Here is a 25354-nt window from a genome sequence, read left to right on the forward strand (position 1 = left end):
AAGGTAGCAGAAAGGGTTTAAGTATTTTGAGATGTCTTCAGGGAAGAAATGAGGCTTTATTGAAAATGCCTTGAATTTCAGTTTCAGATCTTCTTTGGATTAAAATGACTTAATAATTAAAATCACATGATCAACCTCATGAGCTAGTTCTTTAGATTAGCTTATTGAAAGAGCCATCATTTTTTTCCCTCTGTTTCTTCTTCTTCTTTTTTTTCTTTTAGTGGCAGGTGAAGGGGGATGGTGCCTCTGTCTATCACCCAGGCTGGAGTGCAGTGGCATGATCTCAGCTCCCTGCAACCTCCACCTCCCAGGTTCAAGCTATTCTCCCTGCCTCAGCCTCCGGAATAGCTGGGATTACCGGTGCCTCCTGCACCATGCCTGGCTAATTTTTGTATTTTTTAGTAGAGATGGAGTTTCACCATGTTGGCCAGGCTGGTCTTGAACTTCTGACCTCAGATCATCCGCCTACCTTGGCCTCCCAAAGTGCTGGGATTACAGGTGTGAGCCACCGCACCCAAACTCCCTCTGTTTCTTCATACATGGCTCATATTCATAAAATTCATGAAATTTAATTCAAATTTAATGGGTTTTGGCCCATTACTTAGGCCATGCCTTATATATAGAAAGCTGTCATTTGACTGCAGTACTGGACCAACTGCAAAACATTAGATACCTCTTCCTCGTTTTATTGCATTAATTGCATAGACTGGGCTAGACTAAAAAAAAATAACAGTGGTTTAGGCTGAAAATTTGCTTTGTTTCTATGTTGTGCTAAACAGTTCTTTAGATGGGAGCAAAATTCAGGCACTGAAGCTACCGTTCAGTTTTTCAGCAAGAAATTCTGAAATGGAAGGAGTGGCATTGTGTCTTAGAATAATCGGGCCTTTAAAAACAAGCAAGCAAACAAAACAACCTCTTAGTTTACTGTTGGCATATGGATGTATCAAATTCAGAGCTTCTTTTAATATCCCTGTGTATGATTCTGTCCAAGTTCTTTAAAAATATTTATAATAATTAAATATATTTTAGTGTAGTTTTATATATATACACACACACGCTAAAATATGTGTATGGCATATATATACACACACATATATACTAAAATGTATTTAAGTAAAAAACATTTATTTGTTTCTTGCCTAATTGTGTGTACCAGTCTTCCTTTATTAATGAAATTTATTTCTCTTTGTTTACCTTTACCATCTGAGGTACAGATACCCTTCTTTTTAATGCTTGATGTTAATTATCAAAACCATACAGCTTTCCGTGAAGAACTTTTCTAATGTTCCAAATATTAGTTCAGCAGAGTCATACTCATGGCCAAAAAAATTAACGGCATTTGATCCATCCCGTTGAATGAAAGCTGGAGTAATATTTAATCTAGGATTTTAGGAAGGAAAGAATCCTTAAAGCCATGGTCTGTAGGGAAAGCGAGAACAGAAGCTAAGAGATATAGAATCTTCCTCTCCTCTGCACTGGCAGTTTCTGATGAGGAGCTATTCACAGGCTGCACAAAGGAATGTGCTTGCACAGGTATTTCTCTTTGAGGGTGGTAAGGTGAAAGATAGGGAAGGTGAAGTATTTATTATACTGAAAATCAAGAAACAGCTTTTTTATTAAATTTCTCTTTTACTTTGTGATAGAAAGTATTCAGCACAGGTTAGCCTGGAGTCCCTTGGTCCCCTGCCCTTGTTAATTACAATTAATTGAACACGTTGAACATTTCGATTCTAGTTAACTTTGTTTAGCAAATGTGAACAAGAATCTTGATCTCATAAAAAATAATAAACGGGCACAGCCTAGTGGAGTATTCCAGGATTTTAGTGCATTGAACTTCTAGGCGCTGGATTTTCAGAAGCTATTTTGTTTTTTTTTTTTTCACAGGATGTGTGAGACTGGTGAAGGGCTGTTTATCTTTCAGACCCGAGACGGGGAGGCCATCTATCAGAAAGTCCACTCTGCTGCCTTGGCCATAGCCGAGCAGCACGAGCGCTTGCTACAGAGCGTGAAAAACTCAATGGTATGTTTGGAATTTCTTCCTCGTGTCCCAGTGCCTATCACTGCAGAAAGCAATTGGCTCGTTTTTGTGCTGGAAAATATGGTCAGCATTATTTGAGCAGATGATTGATTCCTCTTCTCAATAGTGTATCACTTGGATTAAATGCCATTCCGGAATGCCTGATGTAGGCCTTTGGTAACCCCTTAACCATGCATCCCCATTATCTACTTTGCAACTCAATCGCAAGGGTGTGTAAAATTAATTTGCATGTGTATAGACATCTGTAGACACAACCATGTGGATCATCTACCTATGGAGATATGTCTTGCTATATCAGAAGTTATTTCAAATGTCAACAGAGGCCAGAGAGAAAAATGTAAATGAAAGAAGAGGGCTGAGGGAAACTGGAGTGAAATGTCAAAAGCCCAAGACCAGACAACTGTTGACGTGAGAACATGAGATTGTGATATCCATGTGGGTAGATCACTTGATGTTTCAAGGGAAGCCAAAGATTTGAGTCTGTGTGTAATACCTGCCAGTTGGTAACTGTTGGAAATTAATTCTAGTAAGACTCCAACACTGCGGGTGGGTCAAAGAGAACCTGTCTGTGGGTGAACTGCTACCCACAGTCATGCATGTGCCGTCTCTTATAGTCATTGGTATATAAAGATGCCCAAACACACAGCATACATAAACATGCCCTCAGAACATTTACTCTTTGCTTTACATTGTGCTAGGGACTTGGATTACATAAAGAATTATGTTCATGAAGCCAGGCGCGGTGGCTGACTCTTGTAATCCCAGAGCTTTAAGAGGCTGAGGCAGACTGATCGCTTGATCCCAGAAGTTTGAGACCAGCCTGGACAACATGGGGAGACCCTGTCTTGATAAAAATACAAAAATTAGCCAGCCATGATGGTACATGACTGTAGTTCCGGCTACTCAAGAGGCTGAGGTAGGAGGATCACTTGAGCCCAGGAGGTAAAGGCTACAGTGAGCCGAGTTTGTGCCACTGCACTTAAGCCTGAGTGACAGAGCGAGACCCTGCCTCAAAAAAAAAAAAAAGAATTATGTTCATGAGTTTATTCTTTAAGGAGAGTAAATTCATGAAATCATAAATCATAAATGAATGCACAACAGTTAAATAATGCACATCATGCATTGTGGCTGCAAACACATACATAGATCTACACATCTGGAAGGAAATATACAAAACAAAGAGGAATTGGGTTGGCATGGTAAGATTTGGGTAGTTTGAAACTTTACGATTGAAACATGTGGGGTGTTTGGATTTAAAGAGTGGAGGGGCAAAGCATGCCAGTAACGTGATCTGTTCCAACACAGCCTCGGGTTATTTCCAAATGACGTCTATAGGCAGCACTCCAGGATTTTAGAGCAGGGGTCAGCAAAGCTTCCTGTAAATGTTTTATGCTTTGTGGACCAATATGGCCTGCAAGTACTTAACTGCCATTGTAGCACAACTGCAGCTATGGGAAAGATATAATCAAATGAGCATAGCCATGTCTCAAAACAAACTTAATGGACATTGAAATACAAATTTCATATAATTTTCACATGTCATGAAATATTACTCTTCTTTTCATTTTCTCTCAACCGTTAATAAGTGTACTTTATTTATTTATTTATTTATTTGCATATGGGTCATTCAGAAACAGTCAGGAGGCTGGATTTGGGCCACAGGACAGAGCTTATTGTTGGAAAAGAGCAAGTGCCCCCGTGAACCACTGCTGACATAAGCATTTGTGAGAAACCAGGCTTGAAGACTTGTGTATGATCTCAGAGGTGGCGGAGGTGGGCATGCTGAGGAGGAGGCATGGAATGAATTAAGGGGTTTTGATGGTGGTTTTCATATGTCAACTTGACTGGGACACAGGGTGCCTGGATATTTGGTTAAACTTTCTTTTGAGTGTGTCTCTGAAGGTGTTTCTGAATGACAGTAGCATTTGAATTGATAGATTGAGTAAAGCAAATTGCCCTCTGCTATGTGAGTGGGTCTCATCTAATCTGATGGAGGCCAGAATAGAACAAAAGGGAGGGTAAGAGAGAATTAGCTCTCTTTGTGGTCTTGAGTTGCGACATTGGTCTCCTTTGGCCTTCAAATCCAGACCAGAAATCATCAGCATTGGCTTTCAGGCCTTAAGACTGCAGATCTTGGTGTATATATCGTACTTACTCTGTTTCTGGAAAACTGTGACTAATATAACTAATTTAGGGGTAGACATAGATAAAACAAGAGATAAATTTCAGTACCATCATACTGTGTTCAAGATCATGACCCACGAAGCCAGACTTAGTTCCAACACCAGTTCTGAAACATTCCAGCTTTGTGGAGGAGAACAAAGTTCTTGATATCCCTGAGCTCCAGTTTTATCCTTTGTAAAATGGGAGCAGTAATAGTATTTATCTTAAAGTCCTCTCTCTCTCTCTCTCGCCATCTCTCTCCATCTCTCGCCATCTCTCTCTCTTTCTCTCTAAATGTCTAAGTAGAGCAAATGTAAAATTAGATTGAGAAGGAATGGGGAATGATATAATTTAATAGATTTTAGAGAATTAGAAACTACTATAAGAAACTCTAAGAAATAATTATATTTATTATTTTCTTATTTCAAAAGGAATCTACACATTATTGAAACATTGTAGACAACACAGCAGAATAAAAAGAACATAGTAAGTCATCCCTCTGCCTGCCACACAAGAATACACCTGTTACTCACTTTGGAATGTGTAGCTTTCCAGTATTTTAACTAGGTGGATGTAGGAAATACAATTATATTGAATACATTGCTTGTGCTAGCTTTTTGCAAGAAAATACATACATATTGTCTCATTAAATATCATCTTCAACATCATATTTTATGGTCTTATTTTATTATATGGATATTTCATAGATTTATAAAACTATGCATCAAGGTTGAGCACAGTGGCTCACACCTGTAATCCCAATATTTTAGGAGGCCTAGGCAAGGAGGATCACTTGAGACCAGAAGTTTGAGACCAGCCTGGGAAAAATGGTAAGTTTTGGTCTCTATAAAAAATTTAGAAACTAGCCAGGTACAGTGGCTTGCACCTGTACTCCCAGCTACTCAGGAGACTGAGGCAGGAGGATCCTTTGGACCCAGGAATTCAAGGCAGCAGTGAGCTAGGTTCCTGCCACTGCACTCCTGCCTGGGTGACAAAGGGAGACCCTATCTCTAATATATATACACATATGTATATGGTTATATATATATTTATTTATATATATGGTTATATATATTTATATATGAGGTTTTATATATATATGAATATATAACAACAACAAAAAACCTGTGCGTCAGCTTGATGTTCAATCTGTATGCATCAGTGACTATCTGTTTAAGATAAATTCTTAAAACTTGATTGCTGAATCAAAGTCTCAGAATGCTTTTAAGGATTTGCTTTTCTTTCCAAGTAGCCTTCCAGGAAGACTTTCTTTTTGAACTAATACAATGTTGGTATTTATTTTCCCACGTACTTAGGAATTCTGGATATTTCAATAAAGAGACATCAGTGGATGGATGGAGAGAGACAGAGGGAGGGGAATGCGAGAGAGAGCGAGAGCGAGCTGTGAAGTTGAATTCAGGTCACTTAAAACTTACAGGGCGACATGTCATTGCATTAGGGTTGTGTGGCTATTCCATCAGCTCCCTTTAGGCACCTCAAGAAGTTTGTCTAAGATTGTCTTGTTCGTAGAGCCATCAATTAGCATAAATTGTTTTGCACTTGAAAGGCGGGTTCCGCCTGCTCACGCACATGTTTTTCCATTTACAACCTCATTATTTCCGCTAAAAATTAATCAGGAATATGAGTAAATCGTTTGGATTATCCCTTTGCAAATTTAACTAGAAAATAATGTCACCTGCTCTTAATTTGCTGTGTGCTTAATGGGTTCTATAAAATAAATGTGATTTTTAAAGCCACGGCATCCTGTTATAGATGGAAATGAGTAAGCTTCAATGTGGGATCTGAATCTTAAGGAGTTAAACGAGGGATTGTGAAAACTTAAATCAATGTACTGTAATCAATCTCTGATTAGGGGATACCATGCTAAAATAAAGCAAATGAAGGCAACATTACTGGGTCACCCTGCCTAGGTTATTGTTTTGCCTTTTCTGGTTATTGAGAGTGGATCCACATAGACCTGGCTGCATTCCCTACTAGGAATTGCTTTTATATGACTGCTGACTTGCTTCTATGAGATGGCCAAGATCATAACTGGAGAAAGATGGCAAAACTCATATCTGGCCTTAGCCTCACGATTAGGAAGACCTAACTCACTGCTAACTGTCCCTGTTGTAAAATTCCCGAGTGTGTCTACAGACAGAATACTGCAATGTGGGGCCCATACCAGGCAGAAATTACGTCCTGGAGTGAATTGATCAGAGTCAGCCTTATGACCCTCAATCCCAAAACTCATAAAGAAGGGGCCTGTGGGTCAGATAATAATAGTAACAGTTGTAGGAGGCTGAATAATGGCTCCCCAAATATGTCCACATTCAAGTCTATGCAGTCTGTGAATGTTACCTTACAAGGCAAAAGGGACTTTGCAGGTGTGATCGAGTTAAGGATCCTGAGATGGTGACAGTATCCTGGTCTATCCAGGTGGGTCGAATATAATCACAAGTGTCTTCAGAAGAGGGAAACAAGAGGAGTCAAACAGAGGGCAAGGCAATGGTGGAAGCAGAGAGACAGAGAGAGAGAAGGGGTGGAGAGGGAGATTTTAAAATGCCATGCAGCTGGCTTTGAAGGTGGAAGAAGGGACTGTGAGCCAAAAGATGTTTGTGGCCTTGAGAAGTTAGAAAACGCGTAAAAACAGCCTGGCACGGTGTCTCACGCCTGTTATCCCAACACTTTGGGAGGCCAAGGCAGGTGGATCATGAGGTCGAGAGATCGAGACCAGCCTGGCCAACAGAGTGAAACCCTATCTCTACTAAAAATACAAAAATTAGCTGGGCGTGGTGGCGTGTGCCTGTAGTCCAGCTATTCGGGAGGCTCAGGCAGGAGAATTGCTTGAACCTGGGAGGTAGAAGTTGCAGTGAGCCAAGATTGCACCACTGCACTCCAGCCTGGTGACAGAGTGAGACTCCATCTCAAAACAAAACAAAACAAAAAGGCATAAAAACAGGTTCTCCCCTAGAATGTCCAGAAGGAACCAGCCCTGTTGATGCCTTGACTACAGTCAAGTGAGACTGATTTGGGACTTCTGGCCACTAGAACTGTAAGACAATAAATTTGTGTGGTTTTATGCCACCAATTGGTGGTAATTGGTTTCGACAGCCATAGAAAACTAATATGAGAACAGTAACAAAACAAGAATGTGTTATATATCTTCTCTGTAACAGATAATATTTTAAGGACGTTTTGTGTAATTTCTAAACCTCATGAAAACTCTTGCATTGAAGACCCCAAACCACCAGCTTAGAAGGTAGTGGGGCTCAAATTTGGAACAGGTGTGCTGGCATAACCCCCGCCTTATACTGTGTCTTTGAATCAAGCTCTTAGACATGTTTTATTTACCCTGCATGAGATTAACTCACTGTTATTTTGAAAACTCCAAATTAGTGACCAACATTTAAAAATTAAGAGCTTACACATGAATCTCTGATTTTTATATTTTCTTGAAAAGTGCAAAGCTCTGGCAGTGCTGATCTTGCATCCTGACATGGCAATGCTTAGACACACCCAGTAGTGTCTGGCCTCACACGTCTTTCTCTAGGATCTCGCTGCTGATGTTGTGGCTAATTGATGTCTATATTACTACATAAATTAATTTTCTATTGCCATGTAACAAAGTACCACAAACTATGCACCTTTAAAACAACATCCATTTATTATTTCACAGTTTCTCTGAGTCAGGAGTTTTGGCATAGCATACTGGGCCTTCCTCTTAAGTTTTTCACAAGCCTGTAATGCAGGTTTCTGTTGGGGCTGCAGTCTCATCTCGAGGTAAAAGTGGGGAAGGATCCACTTTCAAGCTCACATGGTTATTGGTGGAATTTAGCTACTTGCGGTTGTGGGACGGAGGGCTACAATTTCTTGCTGGCTGTTGGACAGAGGCCATTCTCAGCTCCTGGCCACATGAACCTTGCCAGCACGGCCACATACTTCATCATAGCTAGCAAGAGGCCACAATCCTATGTATCCCAATCATGGAAGGATTATTTTATTCATCTTCTCACTCTGTCATACTCTATCAATATGTTTTTCTTTTTTTTTTTTTTTTTTGGAGACAGAGTCTTGCTCTGTTACCCAGACTGAACTGCAGTGGCGAGATCACAGCTCACTGCAGCCTTGACCTCCTTGTACCTCAGCCTCCTGAGTATGTAGGACTACTGGCATGCATCACCATGCCTGGCTCCTTTTATTTATTATTTATTTTTTGTAGACATGAGGTCTCCCTATGATGTTGCTCAGGCTGGTCTCAAATTCTGGGTTTAAGCAAACCTTTTTCCTCTGCCTCTCAAAGTGCTGAGATTACAGGTATGAGCCACTGCACCCAGCCAGTCTGTTGACTAAAAGCAAGTCATAAGCCCTGTACATGCAAAGGAAGGGCACTGCACAAGGATATGTCCACCAGGAGGAGGAGATCATGGGGCCACCTCAGTGTCTGTCCCCTGCACCATGAAAATTTCTGGAATAATATTTACTTAGTGGTTTGATTTTTCACTTTTAAATATTTTTCCTACTTTATGGCATTTGCTAATAACACTATGTGTTTATTGAACATCTACGATATGCCCAACTCTTTAGTAATAACAGCCACTGTTATTTTTCAGGCCTCCTACATCTTTACTTGCCTTTTCTCTAATAACCACAATAACTCTGTGAGGTAGATTCATTTGTTCACTCTCATTCATTTGACCATTTAAACATGTTTATTGAGAACCTACTATGTTCTGTTTTGTGTGGCAGGATACAGTGGTAAGTAGACACTTGAGGCCCATGCTCCTACAGGGCTTACAATGGCAGAGAATATTCATGATCCCTGACCTGGAAGGAATCACTGTCCTATGATGTAGATGAGAAAAGAGATGTTCAGCATGGTGAAGTCATTTGTCTGCAGCTATACAGCTAATTACTCCTGAAGCCAGGAATGCAGGATGGTTTTATCTGGTTCCAAAACTCTACCTCTGGCCATGATGTCTCACTCCTTTGAAGGGTTTTAAACCTCTTATGTCTCCACTCAGCATGGTCTTAGCATTTTCCTTTTTTTTTTTTTTTTTTTTTTTTTGAGACAGACTCTCACTCTGTAACCCAGGCTGAAGTACAATGGCACAATCTTGGCTCACTGTATCCTCTGCCTCCGGGTTCAAGCCATTCTCCTGCCTCAGCCACCCAAGTAGCTGGGATTATAGGCACCTGCCACCACGCCTGGCTAATTTTTTGTATTTTTAGTAGAGACGGTGTTTCACTATGTTGGCCAGGCTGGTCTCAAACTCCTGAGCTCGTGATGTGCCCGCCTCAGCCTCCCAAAGTGCTGGGACCACAGCTGTGAGTCACCACACCCGGCTGGTCTTAGCATTTTCAAATGACCTTGATAGACAGAGCACCTTTCAGAAACGTCTATCAATTTGTAATATATCTTTAAAAAAAATCACTGTTAGGGTTGAGCACAGTGACTCATGCCTATAATCATAGCACTTTGAGAGGCCCAGGCAGGAGGACTGTCTGAGGCCAGGAGTTAGAGACAAACCTGGGAAACATAGGGAGACCCCATCTCTAGAAAATATTTAAAAATTAGCCTAGCATGATGGTGCATGCCTGTAGTTCTAGCTCCTGGGAAGGCAGAGGCAGGAGGATGGTTTGAGTCCGGGAGATCCAGGCTGCAGTGAGCCATGACAGTGCTACTGCCCTCCAGCCTGGGCAGCAGAGCAAGACCTTGTTTCAATAAATTTTACATATATATGAAAAATCACTGTTAAATGAAATCTCATTTATTTGTGTAGTTTTGGCTTTAGAGAGCAGTCTTGCCACCTTATTATTTCTCCTCTACATTTCCACTTTAAAAATTCAATGCATTGTTATTATTCACTCTAAAGGGGGTGCTGGGAGAAGGAAGGGTGGGCCTGGAGTATGAAGTGCAGAACTAACTGTGAATGAGGCGGGGAGGCGAGGACTGTCTTGCACCAGCTGCCAGCTGCCTTGCTGGAGAAGCTGCAGCAAAACTTCAGGACAGCTCAGGCACTCCCTAGAGCGGCTATAGCTATTTTTGCCACCTTTGAGATCAGTGTCTATGACAAAGTCTAATTTTGGAACGAGGAGTGGCAGTGTGTGGGATATTCCTCATTCCACGACTGGGCTTGTCATTTTTAGACTTTCCTTCAAGGCGAGAGCCTCAAGGTGAGGAATGCCTGCTTTTAACAGGTTTTCCCAGGGGCTCCGGGTGGAGTGGGGGAGCTCCACTGAGGGGGACATTCAGACCCCCGGGTGACTTCTGCCCCATACTCTGGAGTCCTGATTATACACAGGCTTGAGAGTTCAATCTGAACTTTCTTTTTTTTTTTTGGTCACTTCTTTGTGTTTCTTTGTTTAAGAGATTGATTTACTTCCGAGCTGGGATTTGCAAATACAATTTGCTAATGAATTAGTAGAATTCAAGTGGCATTCTTCCACAATTTTTGAAACCAGATTAATTTATAGTCAATCTAATTTTAAAAGCAATATGCTACACATTTTGTTTCCTTAGATATAGAGGGCATCAAAGAAATCATAGAGTCAATTTCATTACTATATAGACACTAAAGTAGACCCTTGCATGGTGGGGTTTTATGTGTGTAAATGCTCTTCTCACAACTCAGCATCTCCTACGCTCCTTGCCCCTCCCCCCGCAAGAAAATCTGTCTTTCCCTCTTCTACTTATGGGCTCTGGTTAATTGGGTTAACTTATGGATTTTTAAAAATGTACTGCTTAAAGCAGTTATCGTTTTCCCCCTCCTGAATTAAACCCTTTTTATATCCTGGCATATTAATTATCCTTCAAAAAACTTTTATGAAATACCTATTTACTACTTGCAAAGCAATGTGTTAGATCTTATGGAGAATATCTAATAAAGCATAAAGTGTTTCCATCTTTTATTTATTTATTGTTTTACTGAGACAGAGTCTTGCTCTGTCGCCCAGTCTGGAGTGCAGTGGTGCGATCTTGGCTCACTGCAACCCCTGCCTCCCGGATTCAAGTGACTCTCCTGTCTCAGCCTCCCAAGTACCTGGAATTACCGGCACCTGCCACCACGCCCAGCTAATTTTTGTATTTTTAGTAGAGACAGGGTTTCACCATGTTGGCCAGGCTGGTCTCAAACTCCTGACCTCATGATCCGCCCACCTCAGCCTCCCAAAGTGCTGGGATTACAGGTGTGAGCCACCACGCCTGGCATTTGTTTTCATCTTTAAAGTAGCTTACCATTTAAATAAAGAGTTCTAAATATACCCCTCATGCAACAGTGTAATTCTGTGGGTTTAATTTGCTATGGTCGCTTTGGAGGACAGTGAGTTCTTATTTACCGAAATTAAATTCACACATCTTTTTATTCAGCAGTAGTACTTCTAGGAATTTACTCTGAAGTATACTAGCAGAAGTGAAGATGATGTGTACACAAATGTTCACGGGAGGACTCGTTCCTTTATTCTTAGATTCCTCTTTTTAACAAGTATTTGCTGAGCCCTGCTATCCACTAGATAATATACGAGGTACTGGGGACATGGCTCTGAAGAAGATGAAGTTCCCATTCTTGGGGAGCTTATTTGTAAGAGCAGAAATAACTAGAAAGAGGTTAAGTGTCCACCACAGGGGGACAGATTATGGCACATGATAGGACAGGAATTACATGAGGCAGTCAACTAGAAATAGAGGAAATTCATGTGTACTAATGACTACATGAAGAGAGTCGTATTATAGTCATATCAAGGTGTATAAAGGAAATGAATGACTATGAGGCAGAACTCAAGGTGGATTTTGACACCTCACTAATGCTCTTCTAAGTGCAGAAAATTAACTTATGGCAGGGTACAAATGGATGTGCTAGTGTTGGTTACCCTTTGGGAGCAAGACTATGATTTGGAGAGTGTGGGAAGGGGCTTTCATATATTACTTTATGTCTTTCTCTTATATTTAACTGTTTTAAACCATGGCTATGTAATGTATTTTTGGAAAAAGAAACAGTGGTTGAATTTCTGGCATATGGCAAATGTAATTGATTCAACTGGTAAGAGAGAGGGAGGGTTCTTTCACTTCAAGTACATAAAAATGCATGATTGGCTCGGCGCGGTGGCTCACCCCTATAATCCCAGCACTTTGGAAGGCTGAAGCGGGCAGATCATTTGAGGTCAGGAGGTTGAGACCAGCCTGGCCAACACGGTGAAACCTTGTCTCTACTAAAACTACAAAAATTAGCCAGGCATGGTGGTGGGTGCCTGTAATCCCAGCTATTTGGGAGGCTGAGGCAGGAGAATCGCTTGAACCCAGGAGGTGGAGATTACAGTGAGCTGAGATTACACCACTGCACTCTAGCCTGGGCGATAGAGTGAGACTCAGTCTCAAAAGAAAAAAAAAATTGCGATTAAAGATGATAACACCTTAAAGAAAAATATGTGGTAGAGTTTAGAAGCTTGATAGGAAAATTCTCAGGGCTATAGAGTGTCTGTGAAGGATCAAGAACATCTTCTTGGAGAAGGTTATGCCTGGGCTGAATTTTAGAATAAACAAGAGTTAGCTACATGCTGCTACTGATGGTATTGATGATACGTCTGATATTTCTTGAGAACTTATTATGTGCCAGGCACTTTCCAAGTACTAGATGTATTAACATTTCATCTTCAACATGGTGTATCAAAGGGTACTACCATCTCATTTTTATGGCTTAGGAGTTGGAAGTGTGGATGCTCAGATAGGAAGTGATAAAGCCAAGATTTAAACCCAGGCAGCCACTGGCTCCGGTGCCCACACTTGTACCACCATGCTGTACTTACTTATGAATTCTGTAGAAATTAAAAGAAACTAAATAGGCTGGGCGTGGTGGCTCACGCCTGTAATCTCAGCACTTTGGGAGGCTGAGGTGGGCGGATCATGAGGTTGGCAGATCAAGACCATCTTGACCAACATCCTGAAACCCCATCTCTTCTACAAATACAAAAATTAGCTGGGCGTGGTGGCGTGCGCCTGTAGTCCCAGCTACTCGGGAGGTTGAGGCGGAAGAATCGCTGGAACCCAGGAGGCAGAGGTTGCAGTGAGCCGAGATCGCACTATGAACTCCAACCTGGTGACAGAGTGACACTCCATCTCAAAAAAAAAAAAAAAAAAAAAAAAAAAAAGCTAAATGAGATTAACTTACATTTACTAATAGACATTTAACACAGAACAAACTGCTTATTCAGACAGGATAGATGCAGATGAAATTCAGGCTTCTTCCTTAAATTTGCGATGGCTTTGTTCTTGTGTATTAGGGGAAACAAATCTCATTTTCTGAGCACTTCTGTTTCAGTCTCTTGTAACAACATAATAATTTGCAATGTGCAGGGGTGTGTTTTAATAGTGCTTTCACCTGATTATTAAATGCTGCCTTAGCTTACACAGCTCCTCCCCAGAGCTGGGAGCTCCTATCATGGTGCCAGGGATGTTGTTTGGCTCATGGCTCTGCCTCTATAGGAAAAGGAGACAACTTGTTTTGCTAACAGATTGTGGCTTTGTTTATAAACTCGAAAACAAGTATTAATATTTGAGATGGGGGCTCCGTCAGTAGGCAGTACATTGTGAGCTTGATGGTGGCAAGGCAGCCTGTCATGCCACAACCCTTCCCTCATTTGGAGGTGTTCACTTCAGAGCGTAAAATCACACGTGCATCTGCTTGACCGTGTGGGTGGTGGTGAGCAATCCTATTTCCCCGTGTCAAGCATGGCAAAGAAGATAGAGGTAGAAGTGATGAGGATTGAGAGAAGAAAGAAATCAATTCAGTGCAGTTTCCAATCTGTTTTGGGAAGTCAGAGAGTGAGTTCAAAAACTCTTAAGATTTTCAAAATGGTCATAACAGGGCATGAAATCAAGTACAGGACCCTTCTAAGCACGGAGCCCTGTATGACTGCACACACTGTACTCCTGGGAAGTCAGCCTCAGTGAAGAGTTATGCCTGGGGAACATACCTAAACAGGATGTGATCAAGCAAACTGGAACATGTAGTCACCCTAAAACAGTGGTTCTCAATTAGTGGCAGTTTTATTTCCCAGGGGACATTTGGTAGGATCTGGAGTCATTTTTGGCTGCCAACAATGGTGTCCCATTGGCATCTAGTGGGTAGAGGCTAGGAGTGCTGTAAGTACCACGCAATACATAGGACAGCCCCCCTCCACACTACAGAGAATGAGCTGGCCCCAAATGTCAGTAGGGCCAAGGTTGAGAACCCTTGCTCTTCTGATAGACAAGTTCTGCTTGAAGCTGGGCCAGAATTTGATGGGTCTGTGTGTTTGGGGCCGAATATCATTTCTGAGCTGTGCAACTCAGCCTCTGTTTGCCTTGTTCACATCATATGTAATAAATGGGTGACACTAGAGCCTATCTATGCCTTGGTGTTTTGGTTCATATGAGCTAGTACATGTAAGGCACCGCGACAGGGCATAGTAAGATTCAACACATGTGGACTATTACAGTGATTTCTTCTTCTTTTTTCTTTCTTTTTGTTTTCGAGATGGAGTATTGCTTTGCCACCCAGGCTGGAGTGCAGTGGCACTTTCTTGGCCCACTGCAAGCTCCGCCTCCCGGGTTCAAGCGATTCTCTGGCCTCAGCCTCCCGAGTAGCTGGGAGTACAGGCGTGTGCCACCATGTCCGGCTAATTTTTTTGTATTTTTAGTAAAGATGGCATTTCACTGTGTTAGCCAGGTTGGTCTCGGTCTCCTGACCTTGTGATCCACCTGCCTTGGCCTCCCAAAGTACTGGGATTACAGGTGTGAGCTGCTGTGCCCGGCAGGTGATTTCTTTTTTACTTAAACCAATGTGAGTTGGGCCAGGAGAAAGAGACTCACCTTGAAGCAATGGGGACATAAACAGGCAACACCAGGAATTTGAATGATGGAGCCGAGAGTTCTTGTTTCCTCAAGACCCTGATGATGTTTGTGCAGTATCAAAGAACAGAGCAAGCGCAACCACATGTCACTATGAGGCCCTTGTCTTCTGTACGGCTCATAGCCTAGTACTCAGCAGGAATTCCAGTAATACGCATAGTTATACTTGCTTTGTAAAGCAAAGTGCAACAAGAAAACAATGTATGAATACATGGTGCAGGTGATTCTGTCCAGCAGCCCGCCCCTTCACTCTGGCATGTGCTTGGCATCTTGTCACAAAAGCACCTGCTTCCACTGAGTGTGAGCCCTAGTCTTTAAAGGGACAATCTGATTAGATGGGATTTTTATTTTATGCATTAACTTTAAAAGCTGACCTCTGAATAAGTGGCAGCTCCATTCGAGCCTGTCTGGAAGGCAGGGACAAGGCCCCATGGGTGCGTAATAAGCTCAGGGTCTGGCACAGGGCTTAAAGGTTTGTTGAATGAACAAAATAGGGATCAAATAAATTATTATGTGAGCCAAGAGGAAAAGAAAAATCGAAGCCAAAATACCAAGTCCAGTTCTCTGCTAATGCCCAAACAGGGCACAGGTGCCAGGCAAGTCTGCTTTAAAAGGCCACAGAAAACTCAGTCCCTGAGGACATCTATTTCAATGTACAGGTGGGGACAGGATTTTTTTAGTAAGGAGGCAGAAAAAGTTACCGGAGGCAAAGGGAGCAGTGAATTTGTTTTGTGCATGTGGCTGAGAATTCAGATGGCTCTGAATAAATGGATGCAAATCACTTGCATTCCCCGTGAAAATAACCATTTGAGTGCATCTGGTGCTCGGCAACATGCTGCACTTGGAAATTTGGCCCCAAATGGTTGATTTCACTAACAGTCTGCTTTGTGAAAGCTGTAAGCGATGATGGAGGCATTGTTTCCGCCAGCGTTCTGCTCACTGTCTAGCGTCTTTGCTGCATGGTTTTCTTTCCCTTAGCAGGAAAGCGGTCTTTCTTTCTTACCCACAATTTTTTTTTTTTTTTATTTTCTAACATCAAGGAAGTAAGCCTCTACTCCCTCTATTTTCTTGACAGCTCCATAATATTCTGTGATAACTTGGTAACATTTGGATGATAGGAGTACCCATCACTTTTCCTCCAAATGTCAGAACAAAAGAGCGGAGTTGGAGAAGGTAAAGACGGCTCTTTGGGTGGTTCCTGCCAAACATCTGTCAGAGCTGGAATCAGAATTAGGCGGCCCTTGAGGACCGGTTCATTAAATGTCGGGGAAGACCACATGTTTGGCAGATCGTTAATTTCCACTTGAAAGGAGACCCCTGGGACAGTGGGGGTCCAAGGGCCTCATAGAGGTTCTAATATCCTGTTTTTCAAGATGGTGGTGGGGGTAGCCTCATCTCCTTGCAGCCTAGACGTTTGGCTAGTTGCCATTTCTTTAAGCTTTGGAAACACAATTAAGGTGCCTTTTAGCATTTGGAACAGAGTAGATTTGAGTCCATCCTTTAGGATCTGGAGAATACTCTCAGTACTTTCTATGAGAAATACGTAGGATTGTGTTATGAACCGTAGCTCTGGAGTAAGAGGCCAGGTCCTATATCCTGGCTGGACATCTTTACCAGCTCAGGGTCCTGGGGCTACTCACTTTACCACCCTTAGGACTGGTTCTCCCTTCTACAAAGTGTGGACTATATTAGTTCACACCTTGCCAGGTGAGATAAGGCAGGTGGCTTCTTGGCACAGCGCCTGGTACCTATTAAATACAGCAGCAACCTGAGCTGTTACTATTACTGACTTGTAGTGGGAGAAACAAGGGAAGGCAGATTATAGGGAATTCCCATTCACACAAATGATTCATTCATTTCTTCAATCAATTCGTCCATCCATAATTCAATTATCCAATCCCTTTTTATTAAATGCCTACTGTATGCCAGGAATCCTGGTGGGCACGACGTATATGAGCATATCCAAGAAACCTCCGCCTTCAGGAAGGAGAACTCTGTTGCGAGGACGGTCTTCTCTTAGGGGAAGGAGCACCGTTGTGGAGGCAGACAACGATATATCCAAAACCTGGCTTTCAGCGAGCTCTCTGACCAGACACTCTAAAATCCTGGGGGACGGAGAAAGTGTGAACGTTTTATTTATTTTAAGTTTCCAGTCCCTAGCACAGTGTGTGGCTCATAAATGGTGCCCAGAGTATATAAATGGATGGAATGAGGGAATGAATGAGCCGAAGAATACTGAGTGCAGAATTGAAAGGGGTGAGGGAAAGGGTGGAGGTTTTTAGGTAGGAAGCATGTGAGCAGAAAACCCAGTTAGGAGGCTTCTTCTAATTGAGGGATAATTAGAGTTGGAATGAGCGGCTCCATCTGGCTCTTTGCTGAGAGTCTGCATGCTTTATTTCGTTCAATTTTCACAACTATCCTTGGAGATAGGGACTGGTTTTTGAATCTTATTTAATTTATTTTTACATAAACACATGTCTGTAAAATTTAACTAACTGCAAAATTATGATCATATAGATGATGATTAGTGCTCTATTTTTTCTTTTTATAATTTGTTTACGTGCATCTTTTTCCCCTCCTGTCTCTTTATTAGCAATTCCTAAACCTAGTTAAGAAGTTCACACGGAAGTACCTTTCCGTGTTTTCCTGTATACCCATATAATCCTGTACAGATATGCACATCTACATATATACATAGACACTTACACACACAGATACATACAAAAGATGGGTGTCGTGATGCAATTGTTTTTTGTACAAAATTGTGATCACATCACACAACTAACCCCTAGTTTTTCCATTCAACAGTAAACATCTAATGGAAATAGTTTGAAGTCTTCTAGTACAGTTGTAATTCAGAGGTTGACAAAATACGGCCCAGGGGCGAAGTCTGGCCTGTGACTGTTTTTGTAATTTAAATTTTATTGGAACACAGCTATATCCTCCCTGTTCATTTATGAGTTGTTGTTCACAGTGAAACAGCAGAGTTGAGCAGTTGGTGATGATGTGGCCTGCAAAGCCATTTACTATCTGGTCCAAAACAGAAAAGTTTGCCAACTTTGTTCTTATTCATTCTTTTTGATGGCTGCATGATATTTCAGAGTTTTGATGTAACATAATTTATTAAACCTATTTATAAGAATATCAGATTTTTTGCCATTAAAACAATACTCTTTGGCTGTGAAGTGGGTCCCTGAAAATAAAAAACAAAACAAAACAACAACATCAAAACCAGTACTACATCAATTATCCTTGTACGCAGTTCTTATAGATTGTTAACCTAATTGAACCGAGTTTGTGAACTTTAGTTAACTGAGTTTTCTAAACTCGGGAGTAGGATTGCTGAATTAAAGGATATAAGTAGCTTTTTAAAATATTTAAATCAGTGTTGCTGCTGGAGTATCTTGCATTTTATTGGATATATTAGTAGATCCATTTCATAATGGCAGAAACTGAGGCTCGGTGGGTCACCCTGTAGTTAAGGAGAGAGTCAGGACGGAAACCAAAAGCCCTAGATGGATACTCACTGGGAACTGAAAGGAAGAAACAGGTTTGGGAGACTCATCAGAGGTTGAAAGCAGAGAGAGGCTCTGGGGTCTGAGTGTAAATGTGTCTGTGGTGTGGGTAAAGGTGACAGGGTGAGGGTAAGGGAAAGAAAGACGCAGTGGATCTCCAACTTAGTTGTGCGTCACAGTCGTCTACAAGGCTTGTAAAGCCACAGATTTCTGGGCTCCACCTTGAGTGTTTTAACAGGCCTGGGGCAGGGCATTGAAGTGCACATTTCTGGTTAAGTACTCAGGTGATGTTGAGGTGGCTAGACCAGGTAACATGCTTTCAGCACTGATGCTCTGAAGTGGATTTTAGGATCTGGCCCCTTAGTCCTGAAAAGAACAAAAGGATGTATATTCTCAAGAAGTGTAACTGTATCAAGAAAAAACGAGGGATGAAACAGGAGCTAGAGAAATCATAGCATGCACCTTATGCTTCTCCACCCTTCATGATACAACGGTTCACAGTGAGACATACTCACTGATCAGTAATCATATCCTGTGCTGAGAACAGAGTCAATTCAGGCATAATTTTCTACTTGTCTCATCACACCGGACGCTCACCAGCCTTTAGTGTGTGTTAACCCTATATGTTCACAAGGTTGCAAGTGTTCAGGGAAACAAGAACAAGTTATAAGTGATTACGTTTTCTCATTGAAGAAAATGGGATCCTTTTAAGGATTCATTCTTCCTGTAACACAAAGGGGAATGCACCGAATCCAGCAGATGGAGGAAAGAGGAGGAACCAGAACTGATGTGCAGGTCTCTGTATGCCCTAAGAATGGCTTACTCGTCAGCCACGTGGTTGCCTCATGATTATTACAAAACTTGTTCAATAACATCTGCATCTCTGTTCCAGAGGAATTGGTTACTGCCACTTAGCGTAGCAATTAGCATATTAAGCAGTGTGTATTGATTAAACGAACCTGCTTCATCAAGCAGAACGAGCCCCCCAAAATGCCGCTAATGTATTTTTCTCAATAAATTATGCCCCACACCAAGCCATACAAGATACATTTGTGAGAACTTTAGGAAGGTATTTTATAAACCTCAGAAATACTGACTTTTCAGACTTGGTAAATAGATGACACATGGCACAAACACATTTTTTATTTTTAATGTCTTTTAGAAAATGGATTGTCTATGATCATCATTCTTTTTTAAGGGAGACCATTTGGTCTGAATCTTGTGTAAATACAGGGACCATTTTAAGATTCAGTTAAAAACTTACTTGTTATTCATGAAATATTTTGAATATTTCTTTCTAGTTAGAGACTCAAAATTATGTTTGGTTTCTTTGAGGACTGTTTGCTGTTCTCCTTTGAATTTCCCCTGGTTTTCATTTTCTAGTGTCATTTGGAGAAAACCAAAAGGGTTAGGGATGGTGCTGGGGGGAGGACTTATAAAACCACAGTGTATGAAGTAGGAAGATATTTCCTCTTGATAAGACTGCGTTTAGAGGAGTAATGCACTTAACATATCCCTCAGTGCCTCATCCACAGATACAGAGTCCTTGAAACTGGTGAATAGAATACTGTGCAAGTGAGCGAAGAAGCTGTGATTTATTTTGAGTTGCATTAATTTCAAAATAAAGCATTTGGATTAAAAGATTCTGTTGGCAACATGATATTAAGTGCAGATAGTGCAAAAGAACATACACTATAAAACAAGTCCCATCATCCCAGACCCCCAATTTACATTCTCAGAAGCCAACACTTTACCAGATTCCTTTGAATCTTTCCAGAATATAAATTGTTTAATAGATATAATAAAACATTTATTAATGCATTCATTCATTTACACATACAAGTACCTATGCTCTGTATGGCCTTGTTCCAACAAGCAGGAGTACAACAGAGAACAAGAACTCAGGGAGTTCTTGTCTCAAGGAGTTTGAGTTCTTGTCTCAAGGAGTCTGTCCTCAAGGAGTTTACTACATTGCTGTGGGTGGAGAAGCCAATCAACAATCAATATATAAATATATATCAAGAATTGATGGATGCTATTAAGAAGACATCAGTGTAAGGCAGAGCGAATGACCAGGAATGGTCACTCTGGTAAAGTGATACCCAGGCACACAGCTGAGGCAAATGAAGGAGGAGCACTAAAAATTCCTAAGGGCAAGGTGCTTTGGGCAGAGGGGCCCTTAAGTGCCAAAGCCCTGAGGCGGTCTGTGCTTTCCATGTGCATGTGCAAAGAGGTTGGTGATTTTGGAGCAGATGAAATGAGAAGAGCATAGTAGGTGAATTCTGAAGGAAACTGTGAGCCAGGTCCTGTCTGACCCTGTAGCTACGAGCTATGGATTTTCCTTGGGGAGAGTTGCGTAGTCATTGGAGGGTTTTGAGAAAGGGGTGATATGCTAACTTTGCTTTCGAATTGATCACCTTGGAAGCTGTTTGGAAAAGACTGGGGGTGCCCAGAGCAAGGATACAAGCAAGAAGATGAGTTAAATGCTACTGCAGTCATCTGAGTATCTAGGTGAGCATCAGGGTATGGACCAAGATGGTGGTGATGGAGGTGAGGGAAAGTGGTGGATTCTGGAGATATTTTTGAAGATTGGACCAACAGGATTTGCTGATACATAAGAACTCTTATAGAGTAGAGGAGACAGTCAATATCAAGACTGTAGTTTTTTTGTGTATGTTTTAACCAGAACAACATGTAGAATGGAGGAAACCTTTACTTGGAAGGGGAAGAGGTTGAGGGGAGAGGAGCATGAGAAACAACAGTTCAGGATATGTTAAATGGGAGATACCTACCAGTCATCTGGGTGGGAGTGGGAAACAGTCTGTTAAATACACAACTCTGAGATTTGGGGGAGAGATAAGGGTTGCTGATTTCCAGATGGGAATTGTCAGGTTGTCGATAGACAGTATTTAAACCCATCTGAATGACAAGCTCTCTCTGTGAATCGGTTTGATTAATAATTGCCTTCCTTTGTTTTTACGATCATTTCGTATCACTGCACAAAGATTTACCTTTTCTCTTCTTATTGGCTACAGATTAGTCTGTTGCACAATAATGTGAAGGTAAGGCTCCTCTGTGTAAGAATAAAAATGAAATTACCATCTCATCTACTTTTTTGATATAGCAGTAACATAAGTAATTTTTGAGTCCGTCTAAAAATCCATTTTAACATGCAAATTAAAATGAAATTCTAATATTCATTTAAAAACTGGTTATCAGAACAGTCCTCAATATAGTAGGTCCCAGGAGGAAAATTGTGGTCAGCAGGAAAAAAAAAAATGTTACAAAGGAGATTGTGTCAGAATTTAATTTTACCGTCTCATCTGGTAAATTAAAAAGTGGTTACGGAGATGAACAAACAAAGTATGATACAGCCAAAGGATGGACTGAGATCCAGACATTAAAATGATGCTGTAGAAGACAGTAATTAGGAATGTTAGGATATGTTCATAATATACTAAATGAAAAACCAGAATGGCATAAGAATATGTCCAGTTTGTGTTAAATATACATTATGTATGTACCTTTTTAAAAATATTGGCCCTGGCAAAGAAAGAAAGAAAAAAACAGAGAGAGAGAGAGAGAGGAGAGAGGAAGGAGGGTGGAAGAAAATATACTAATATGTTCAAAAATGGTTTTTATTTCTTTGTTTTGTTTTTCTGGGTAATGGATATGGGGTGATTTAAAATCTACCTTATATGTTTTTCTGTATTTTCTGAACATAATAAAAAATACAGCAAAAGGAAGAATAATATAATTTATTACGTGTAAAAAAACGGGTAATAGGCTGGGCGCAGTGGCTCACACCTGTAATCCCAGCACTTTGGGAGGCTGAGGTGGGTGGATCACAAGGTCAAGAGATCGAGAGCATCCTGGCCAACATGGTGAAACCCCATCTCTACTAAAAATACAAAAGTTAGCTGGATGTGGTGGCACACACCTGTAGTCCCAGCCACTTGGCAGGCTGAGGCAAGAGAATCACGTGAACCCGGAAGGTGGAGGTTGCAGTGAGCCAAGATCACACCATTGCACTCCACCCTGGAGACAGAGTGAGACTCCGTCTCAAAAAAAAAAAAAAAAAAAAAAGGAAAAGAAAAGAAAAGGTAGTATCACAAAATATGGACATCCCCACTTTTTGGTGCCAGGCAAAATACTACCAGACCCAACGACAGAGCTACCTTGGAGACTGTAAACTCCCTGCAGGGGTCATGACTGAATGTGAGGGTTTAGAGCTTTTTTGCTTTTTTCCTGTTCCTGCAATGGTTCCATGCCTATAGCAACATCTTAACTCAAGCCTGTTCTTTGGATTCATTGCACATTCACTGAAACCAGGTGATTCAATGTATTCTCTAAGCATATTATTTGGTGGTTTTATGTATGGCTTTTTGTCGTTGTTGCCTAAAAATATTTTAAGGCTTCTGCCCTCAAGCTAGAAATACAGTCCAATATCAGATATTTAGATTTGAAAAGAAAATGTGACTACTTCTATTATGACTTTTTTCAGAAAGTCTTGCTAAAGACAATATCATGCTATAGAGCTAATTATAAATATTGGTAATAACTATGGAACTCCACAATGAATTATGCAGGGCCTAAGAATTGGCTGCAAAGCGAGAACTATTTTCTCTCTTTTTTATTGGCAAGATATTAAGGACTAAGGGAGACTAAGTAATGAGCCTAGGGTCATGCAGTTATTCGTGGCAGATTCCAGACTTTAACTCAGATTTTCTGACTTTCATGTGGGCTCTTACCACAGTGGAAAATTTCCCAGAATGATTGGTCTAGAGGTAATAAATAGCACAGAACAGTAATTCTCAAAGCATGGGTCCTAAATCATTTAAGATCAAAACCATCTGGGAACTTGTTACAAAATACAAATTCTTGGCCGGGAGTGGTGGCTCACGCCTGTAATCCCAGCACTTTGGGAGGCCAAGGCGGGTGGATCACCTGAGGTCAGGAGTTCGAGACCAGCCTGGCCAACATGGTGAAACCTCATCTCTACTAAAAATACAAAAATTAGCTAGGTGTGCTGGCGTGTCCCTGTAATCCCAGCTTCTCTGGAGGCTGAGGCAGGAGAATCACTTGAACCCGGGTGGTACAGGTTGCAGTGAGCCAAGAGCGCACCATTGCACTCTAGCCTCAGTGACAAGAGAAAAACTCCATCTCAAAAAAAAAAAAAAAAAAAATTCCTGGACTCCACCGCTGGAAACCCTAGGAGTGGGGCCAGGAATCTGCATTCGAACAAGCCCTCCAGGTAATGCTTCTGCTTGCAGTTGGATAACTGAACTGCTGACCCAGGACCCAGAAAGCATAGGGAGATCATGTTTCAAATATTATTTTCACAGAAGAATAAGTAGGCAGAACCCAAAGGTGTTGTTCAGGAAGCTACCTGGAGAATGTCAGTGAATGTAGAGGGCAGTGTAGATGAGAGCTGAGATTTCAGCAGAGTGAGAAAAGCAGGTATTCAGAGGCTGGCTTCATTTGCAACGTGGTTTTACTCTTTCTCTCTCGGACTGAGATGGCCCTTCTGACTCAACTTTGCCCATATTTTGTGCTTGAAATACTGATGGAAAATTAGTTGAGTTTTGTATACGAAACAGAAGATACGATTAGAATTGGAAGTTTCTCAGGTTGAGAATGTGTTCAGGCGTGGATGTGGCTTCCAAATCAGCTGAATCTTATCAAGACAGTGTCTTTATTCAGTAGCTTTAGGGCCCAGGTTGAATGAAAGGAAAATTACAATGCAATTTGCATATGCAGAGTTGGTATTGGCAAAGACCCCACTTGAGTTATTCATACTTCAAGGAGCAACCTGATGAAAATTTAGGAGCTTGATGAGGATGGCATTAAGTATTGAGGTGCTGATCTTTTTGCCATGTGAAGATTTGTGCTCCTTTCTGAATGAATCCAGACTGGTGTCACAAAGACGGCATATGGTACTTATGACTGACTGAAGCAGAAAACAATTACATCCTGTTGTGCTGTTCAATTTTGCAAAACACAGTGCTGTACCGTAAAAACAGTTGGATTCCAGAGAAGGACAATATGGTACAGTATTGAGGCTAAGACCTGCCACTGCTCTGTTCTCCTGGTCTCAGACTCATGAAAGAAGTGCGCTAGCAACAAGTAAGTGTCAGTGAAACCAAATGAGGAACCGGGAAACCAGAAATGCATTTGGCAGATGTGGGAGACAGTTGTTTTTCTTTTCTCAGTGACAAGCTATGCACAGTGGTCCAGTCATTAGAATCTTTTTGTCTCCCAAGAGGGCTGATAGAATTTTCTCACCATTATGAGGAAAGGGCCTTGGCAATCAGCCCTTCACTCACTGTGAGTAGTGAGAAGTTTTTACAAGGCTTTTACTGTGCTGTTAACAACAATAATGACGGGGGACCGTGCTTCAGCCGGTTGTCAGTCATGTCTTCCTTCAATGGTACTTTCCCCGGGGCTGCTTGACCAGAAGTAGCCACTCACTAATTCATCATATCATGCCATTTTTTGTTTTTCTTTTTAGACAGAGTCTCGCTGTGTTGCCCAGGCTGGAGTGCAGTGGTGGATCTCGGCTCACTGCAAGCTCTGCCTCCCAGGTTCACGCCATTCTCCTGCCTCAGCCTCCCAAGTAGCTGGGACTACAGGCACCTGCCACCATGCTGTGCTAATTTTTTGTATTTTTGCTATTTTTTTTTTTTTGTATTTTTAGTAGAGATGGGGTTTCACCATGTTAGCCAGGATGGTCTCAATCTCCTAACTTCGTGA

The 25354-nt window shown here is 41.4% G+C and overlaps 1 protein-coding gene across 5 annotated transcripts in view; it reads left to right on the plus strand.

Annotated features, from left to right (window-relative positions):
- The window catches only part of DOK5 (docking protein 5), a 173000-nt gene that overhangs the window by 129904 nt on the left and 17742 nt on the right, over positions 1–25354 (plus strand). For all 5 annotated transcript variants that reach the window (XM_005569386.5, XM_074003249.1, XM_015429986.4 and 2 more), the window contains exon 6: positions 1885–2020. In XM_005569386.5, coding sequence (XP_005569443.3) covers positions 1885–2020 — 136 coding nt within the window. The remainder of the gene's footprint in view (positions 1–1884; positions 2021–25354) is intronic.

This window comes from Macaca fascicularis, chromosome 10 (genome assembly GCF_037993035.2).
Source record: "Macaca fascicularis isolate 582-1 chromosome 10, T2T-MFA8v1.1".
NCBI lineage: Eukaryota > Metazoa > Chordata > Mammalia > Primates > Cercopithecidae > Macaca > Macaca fascicularis.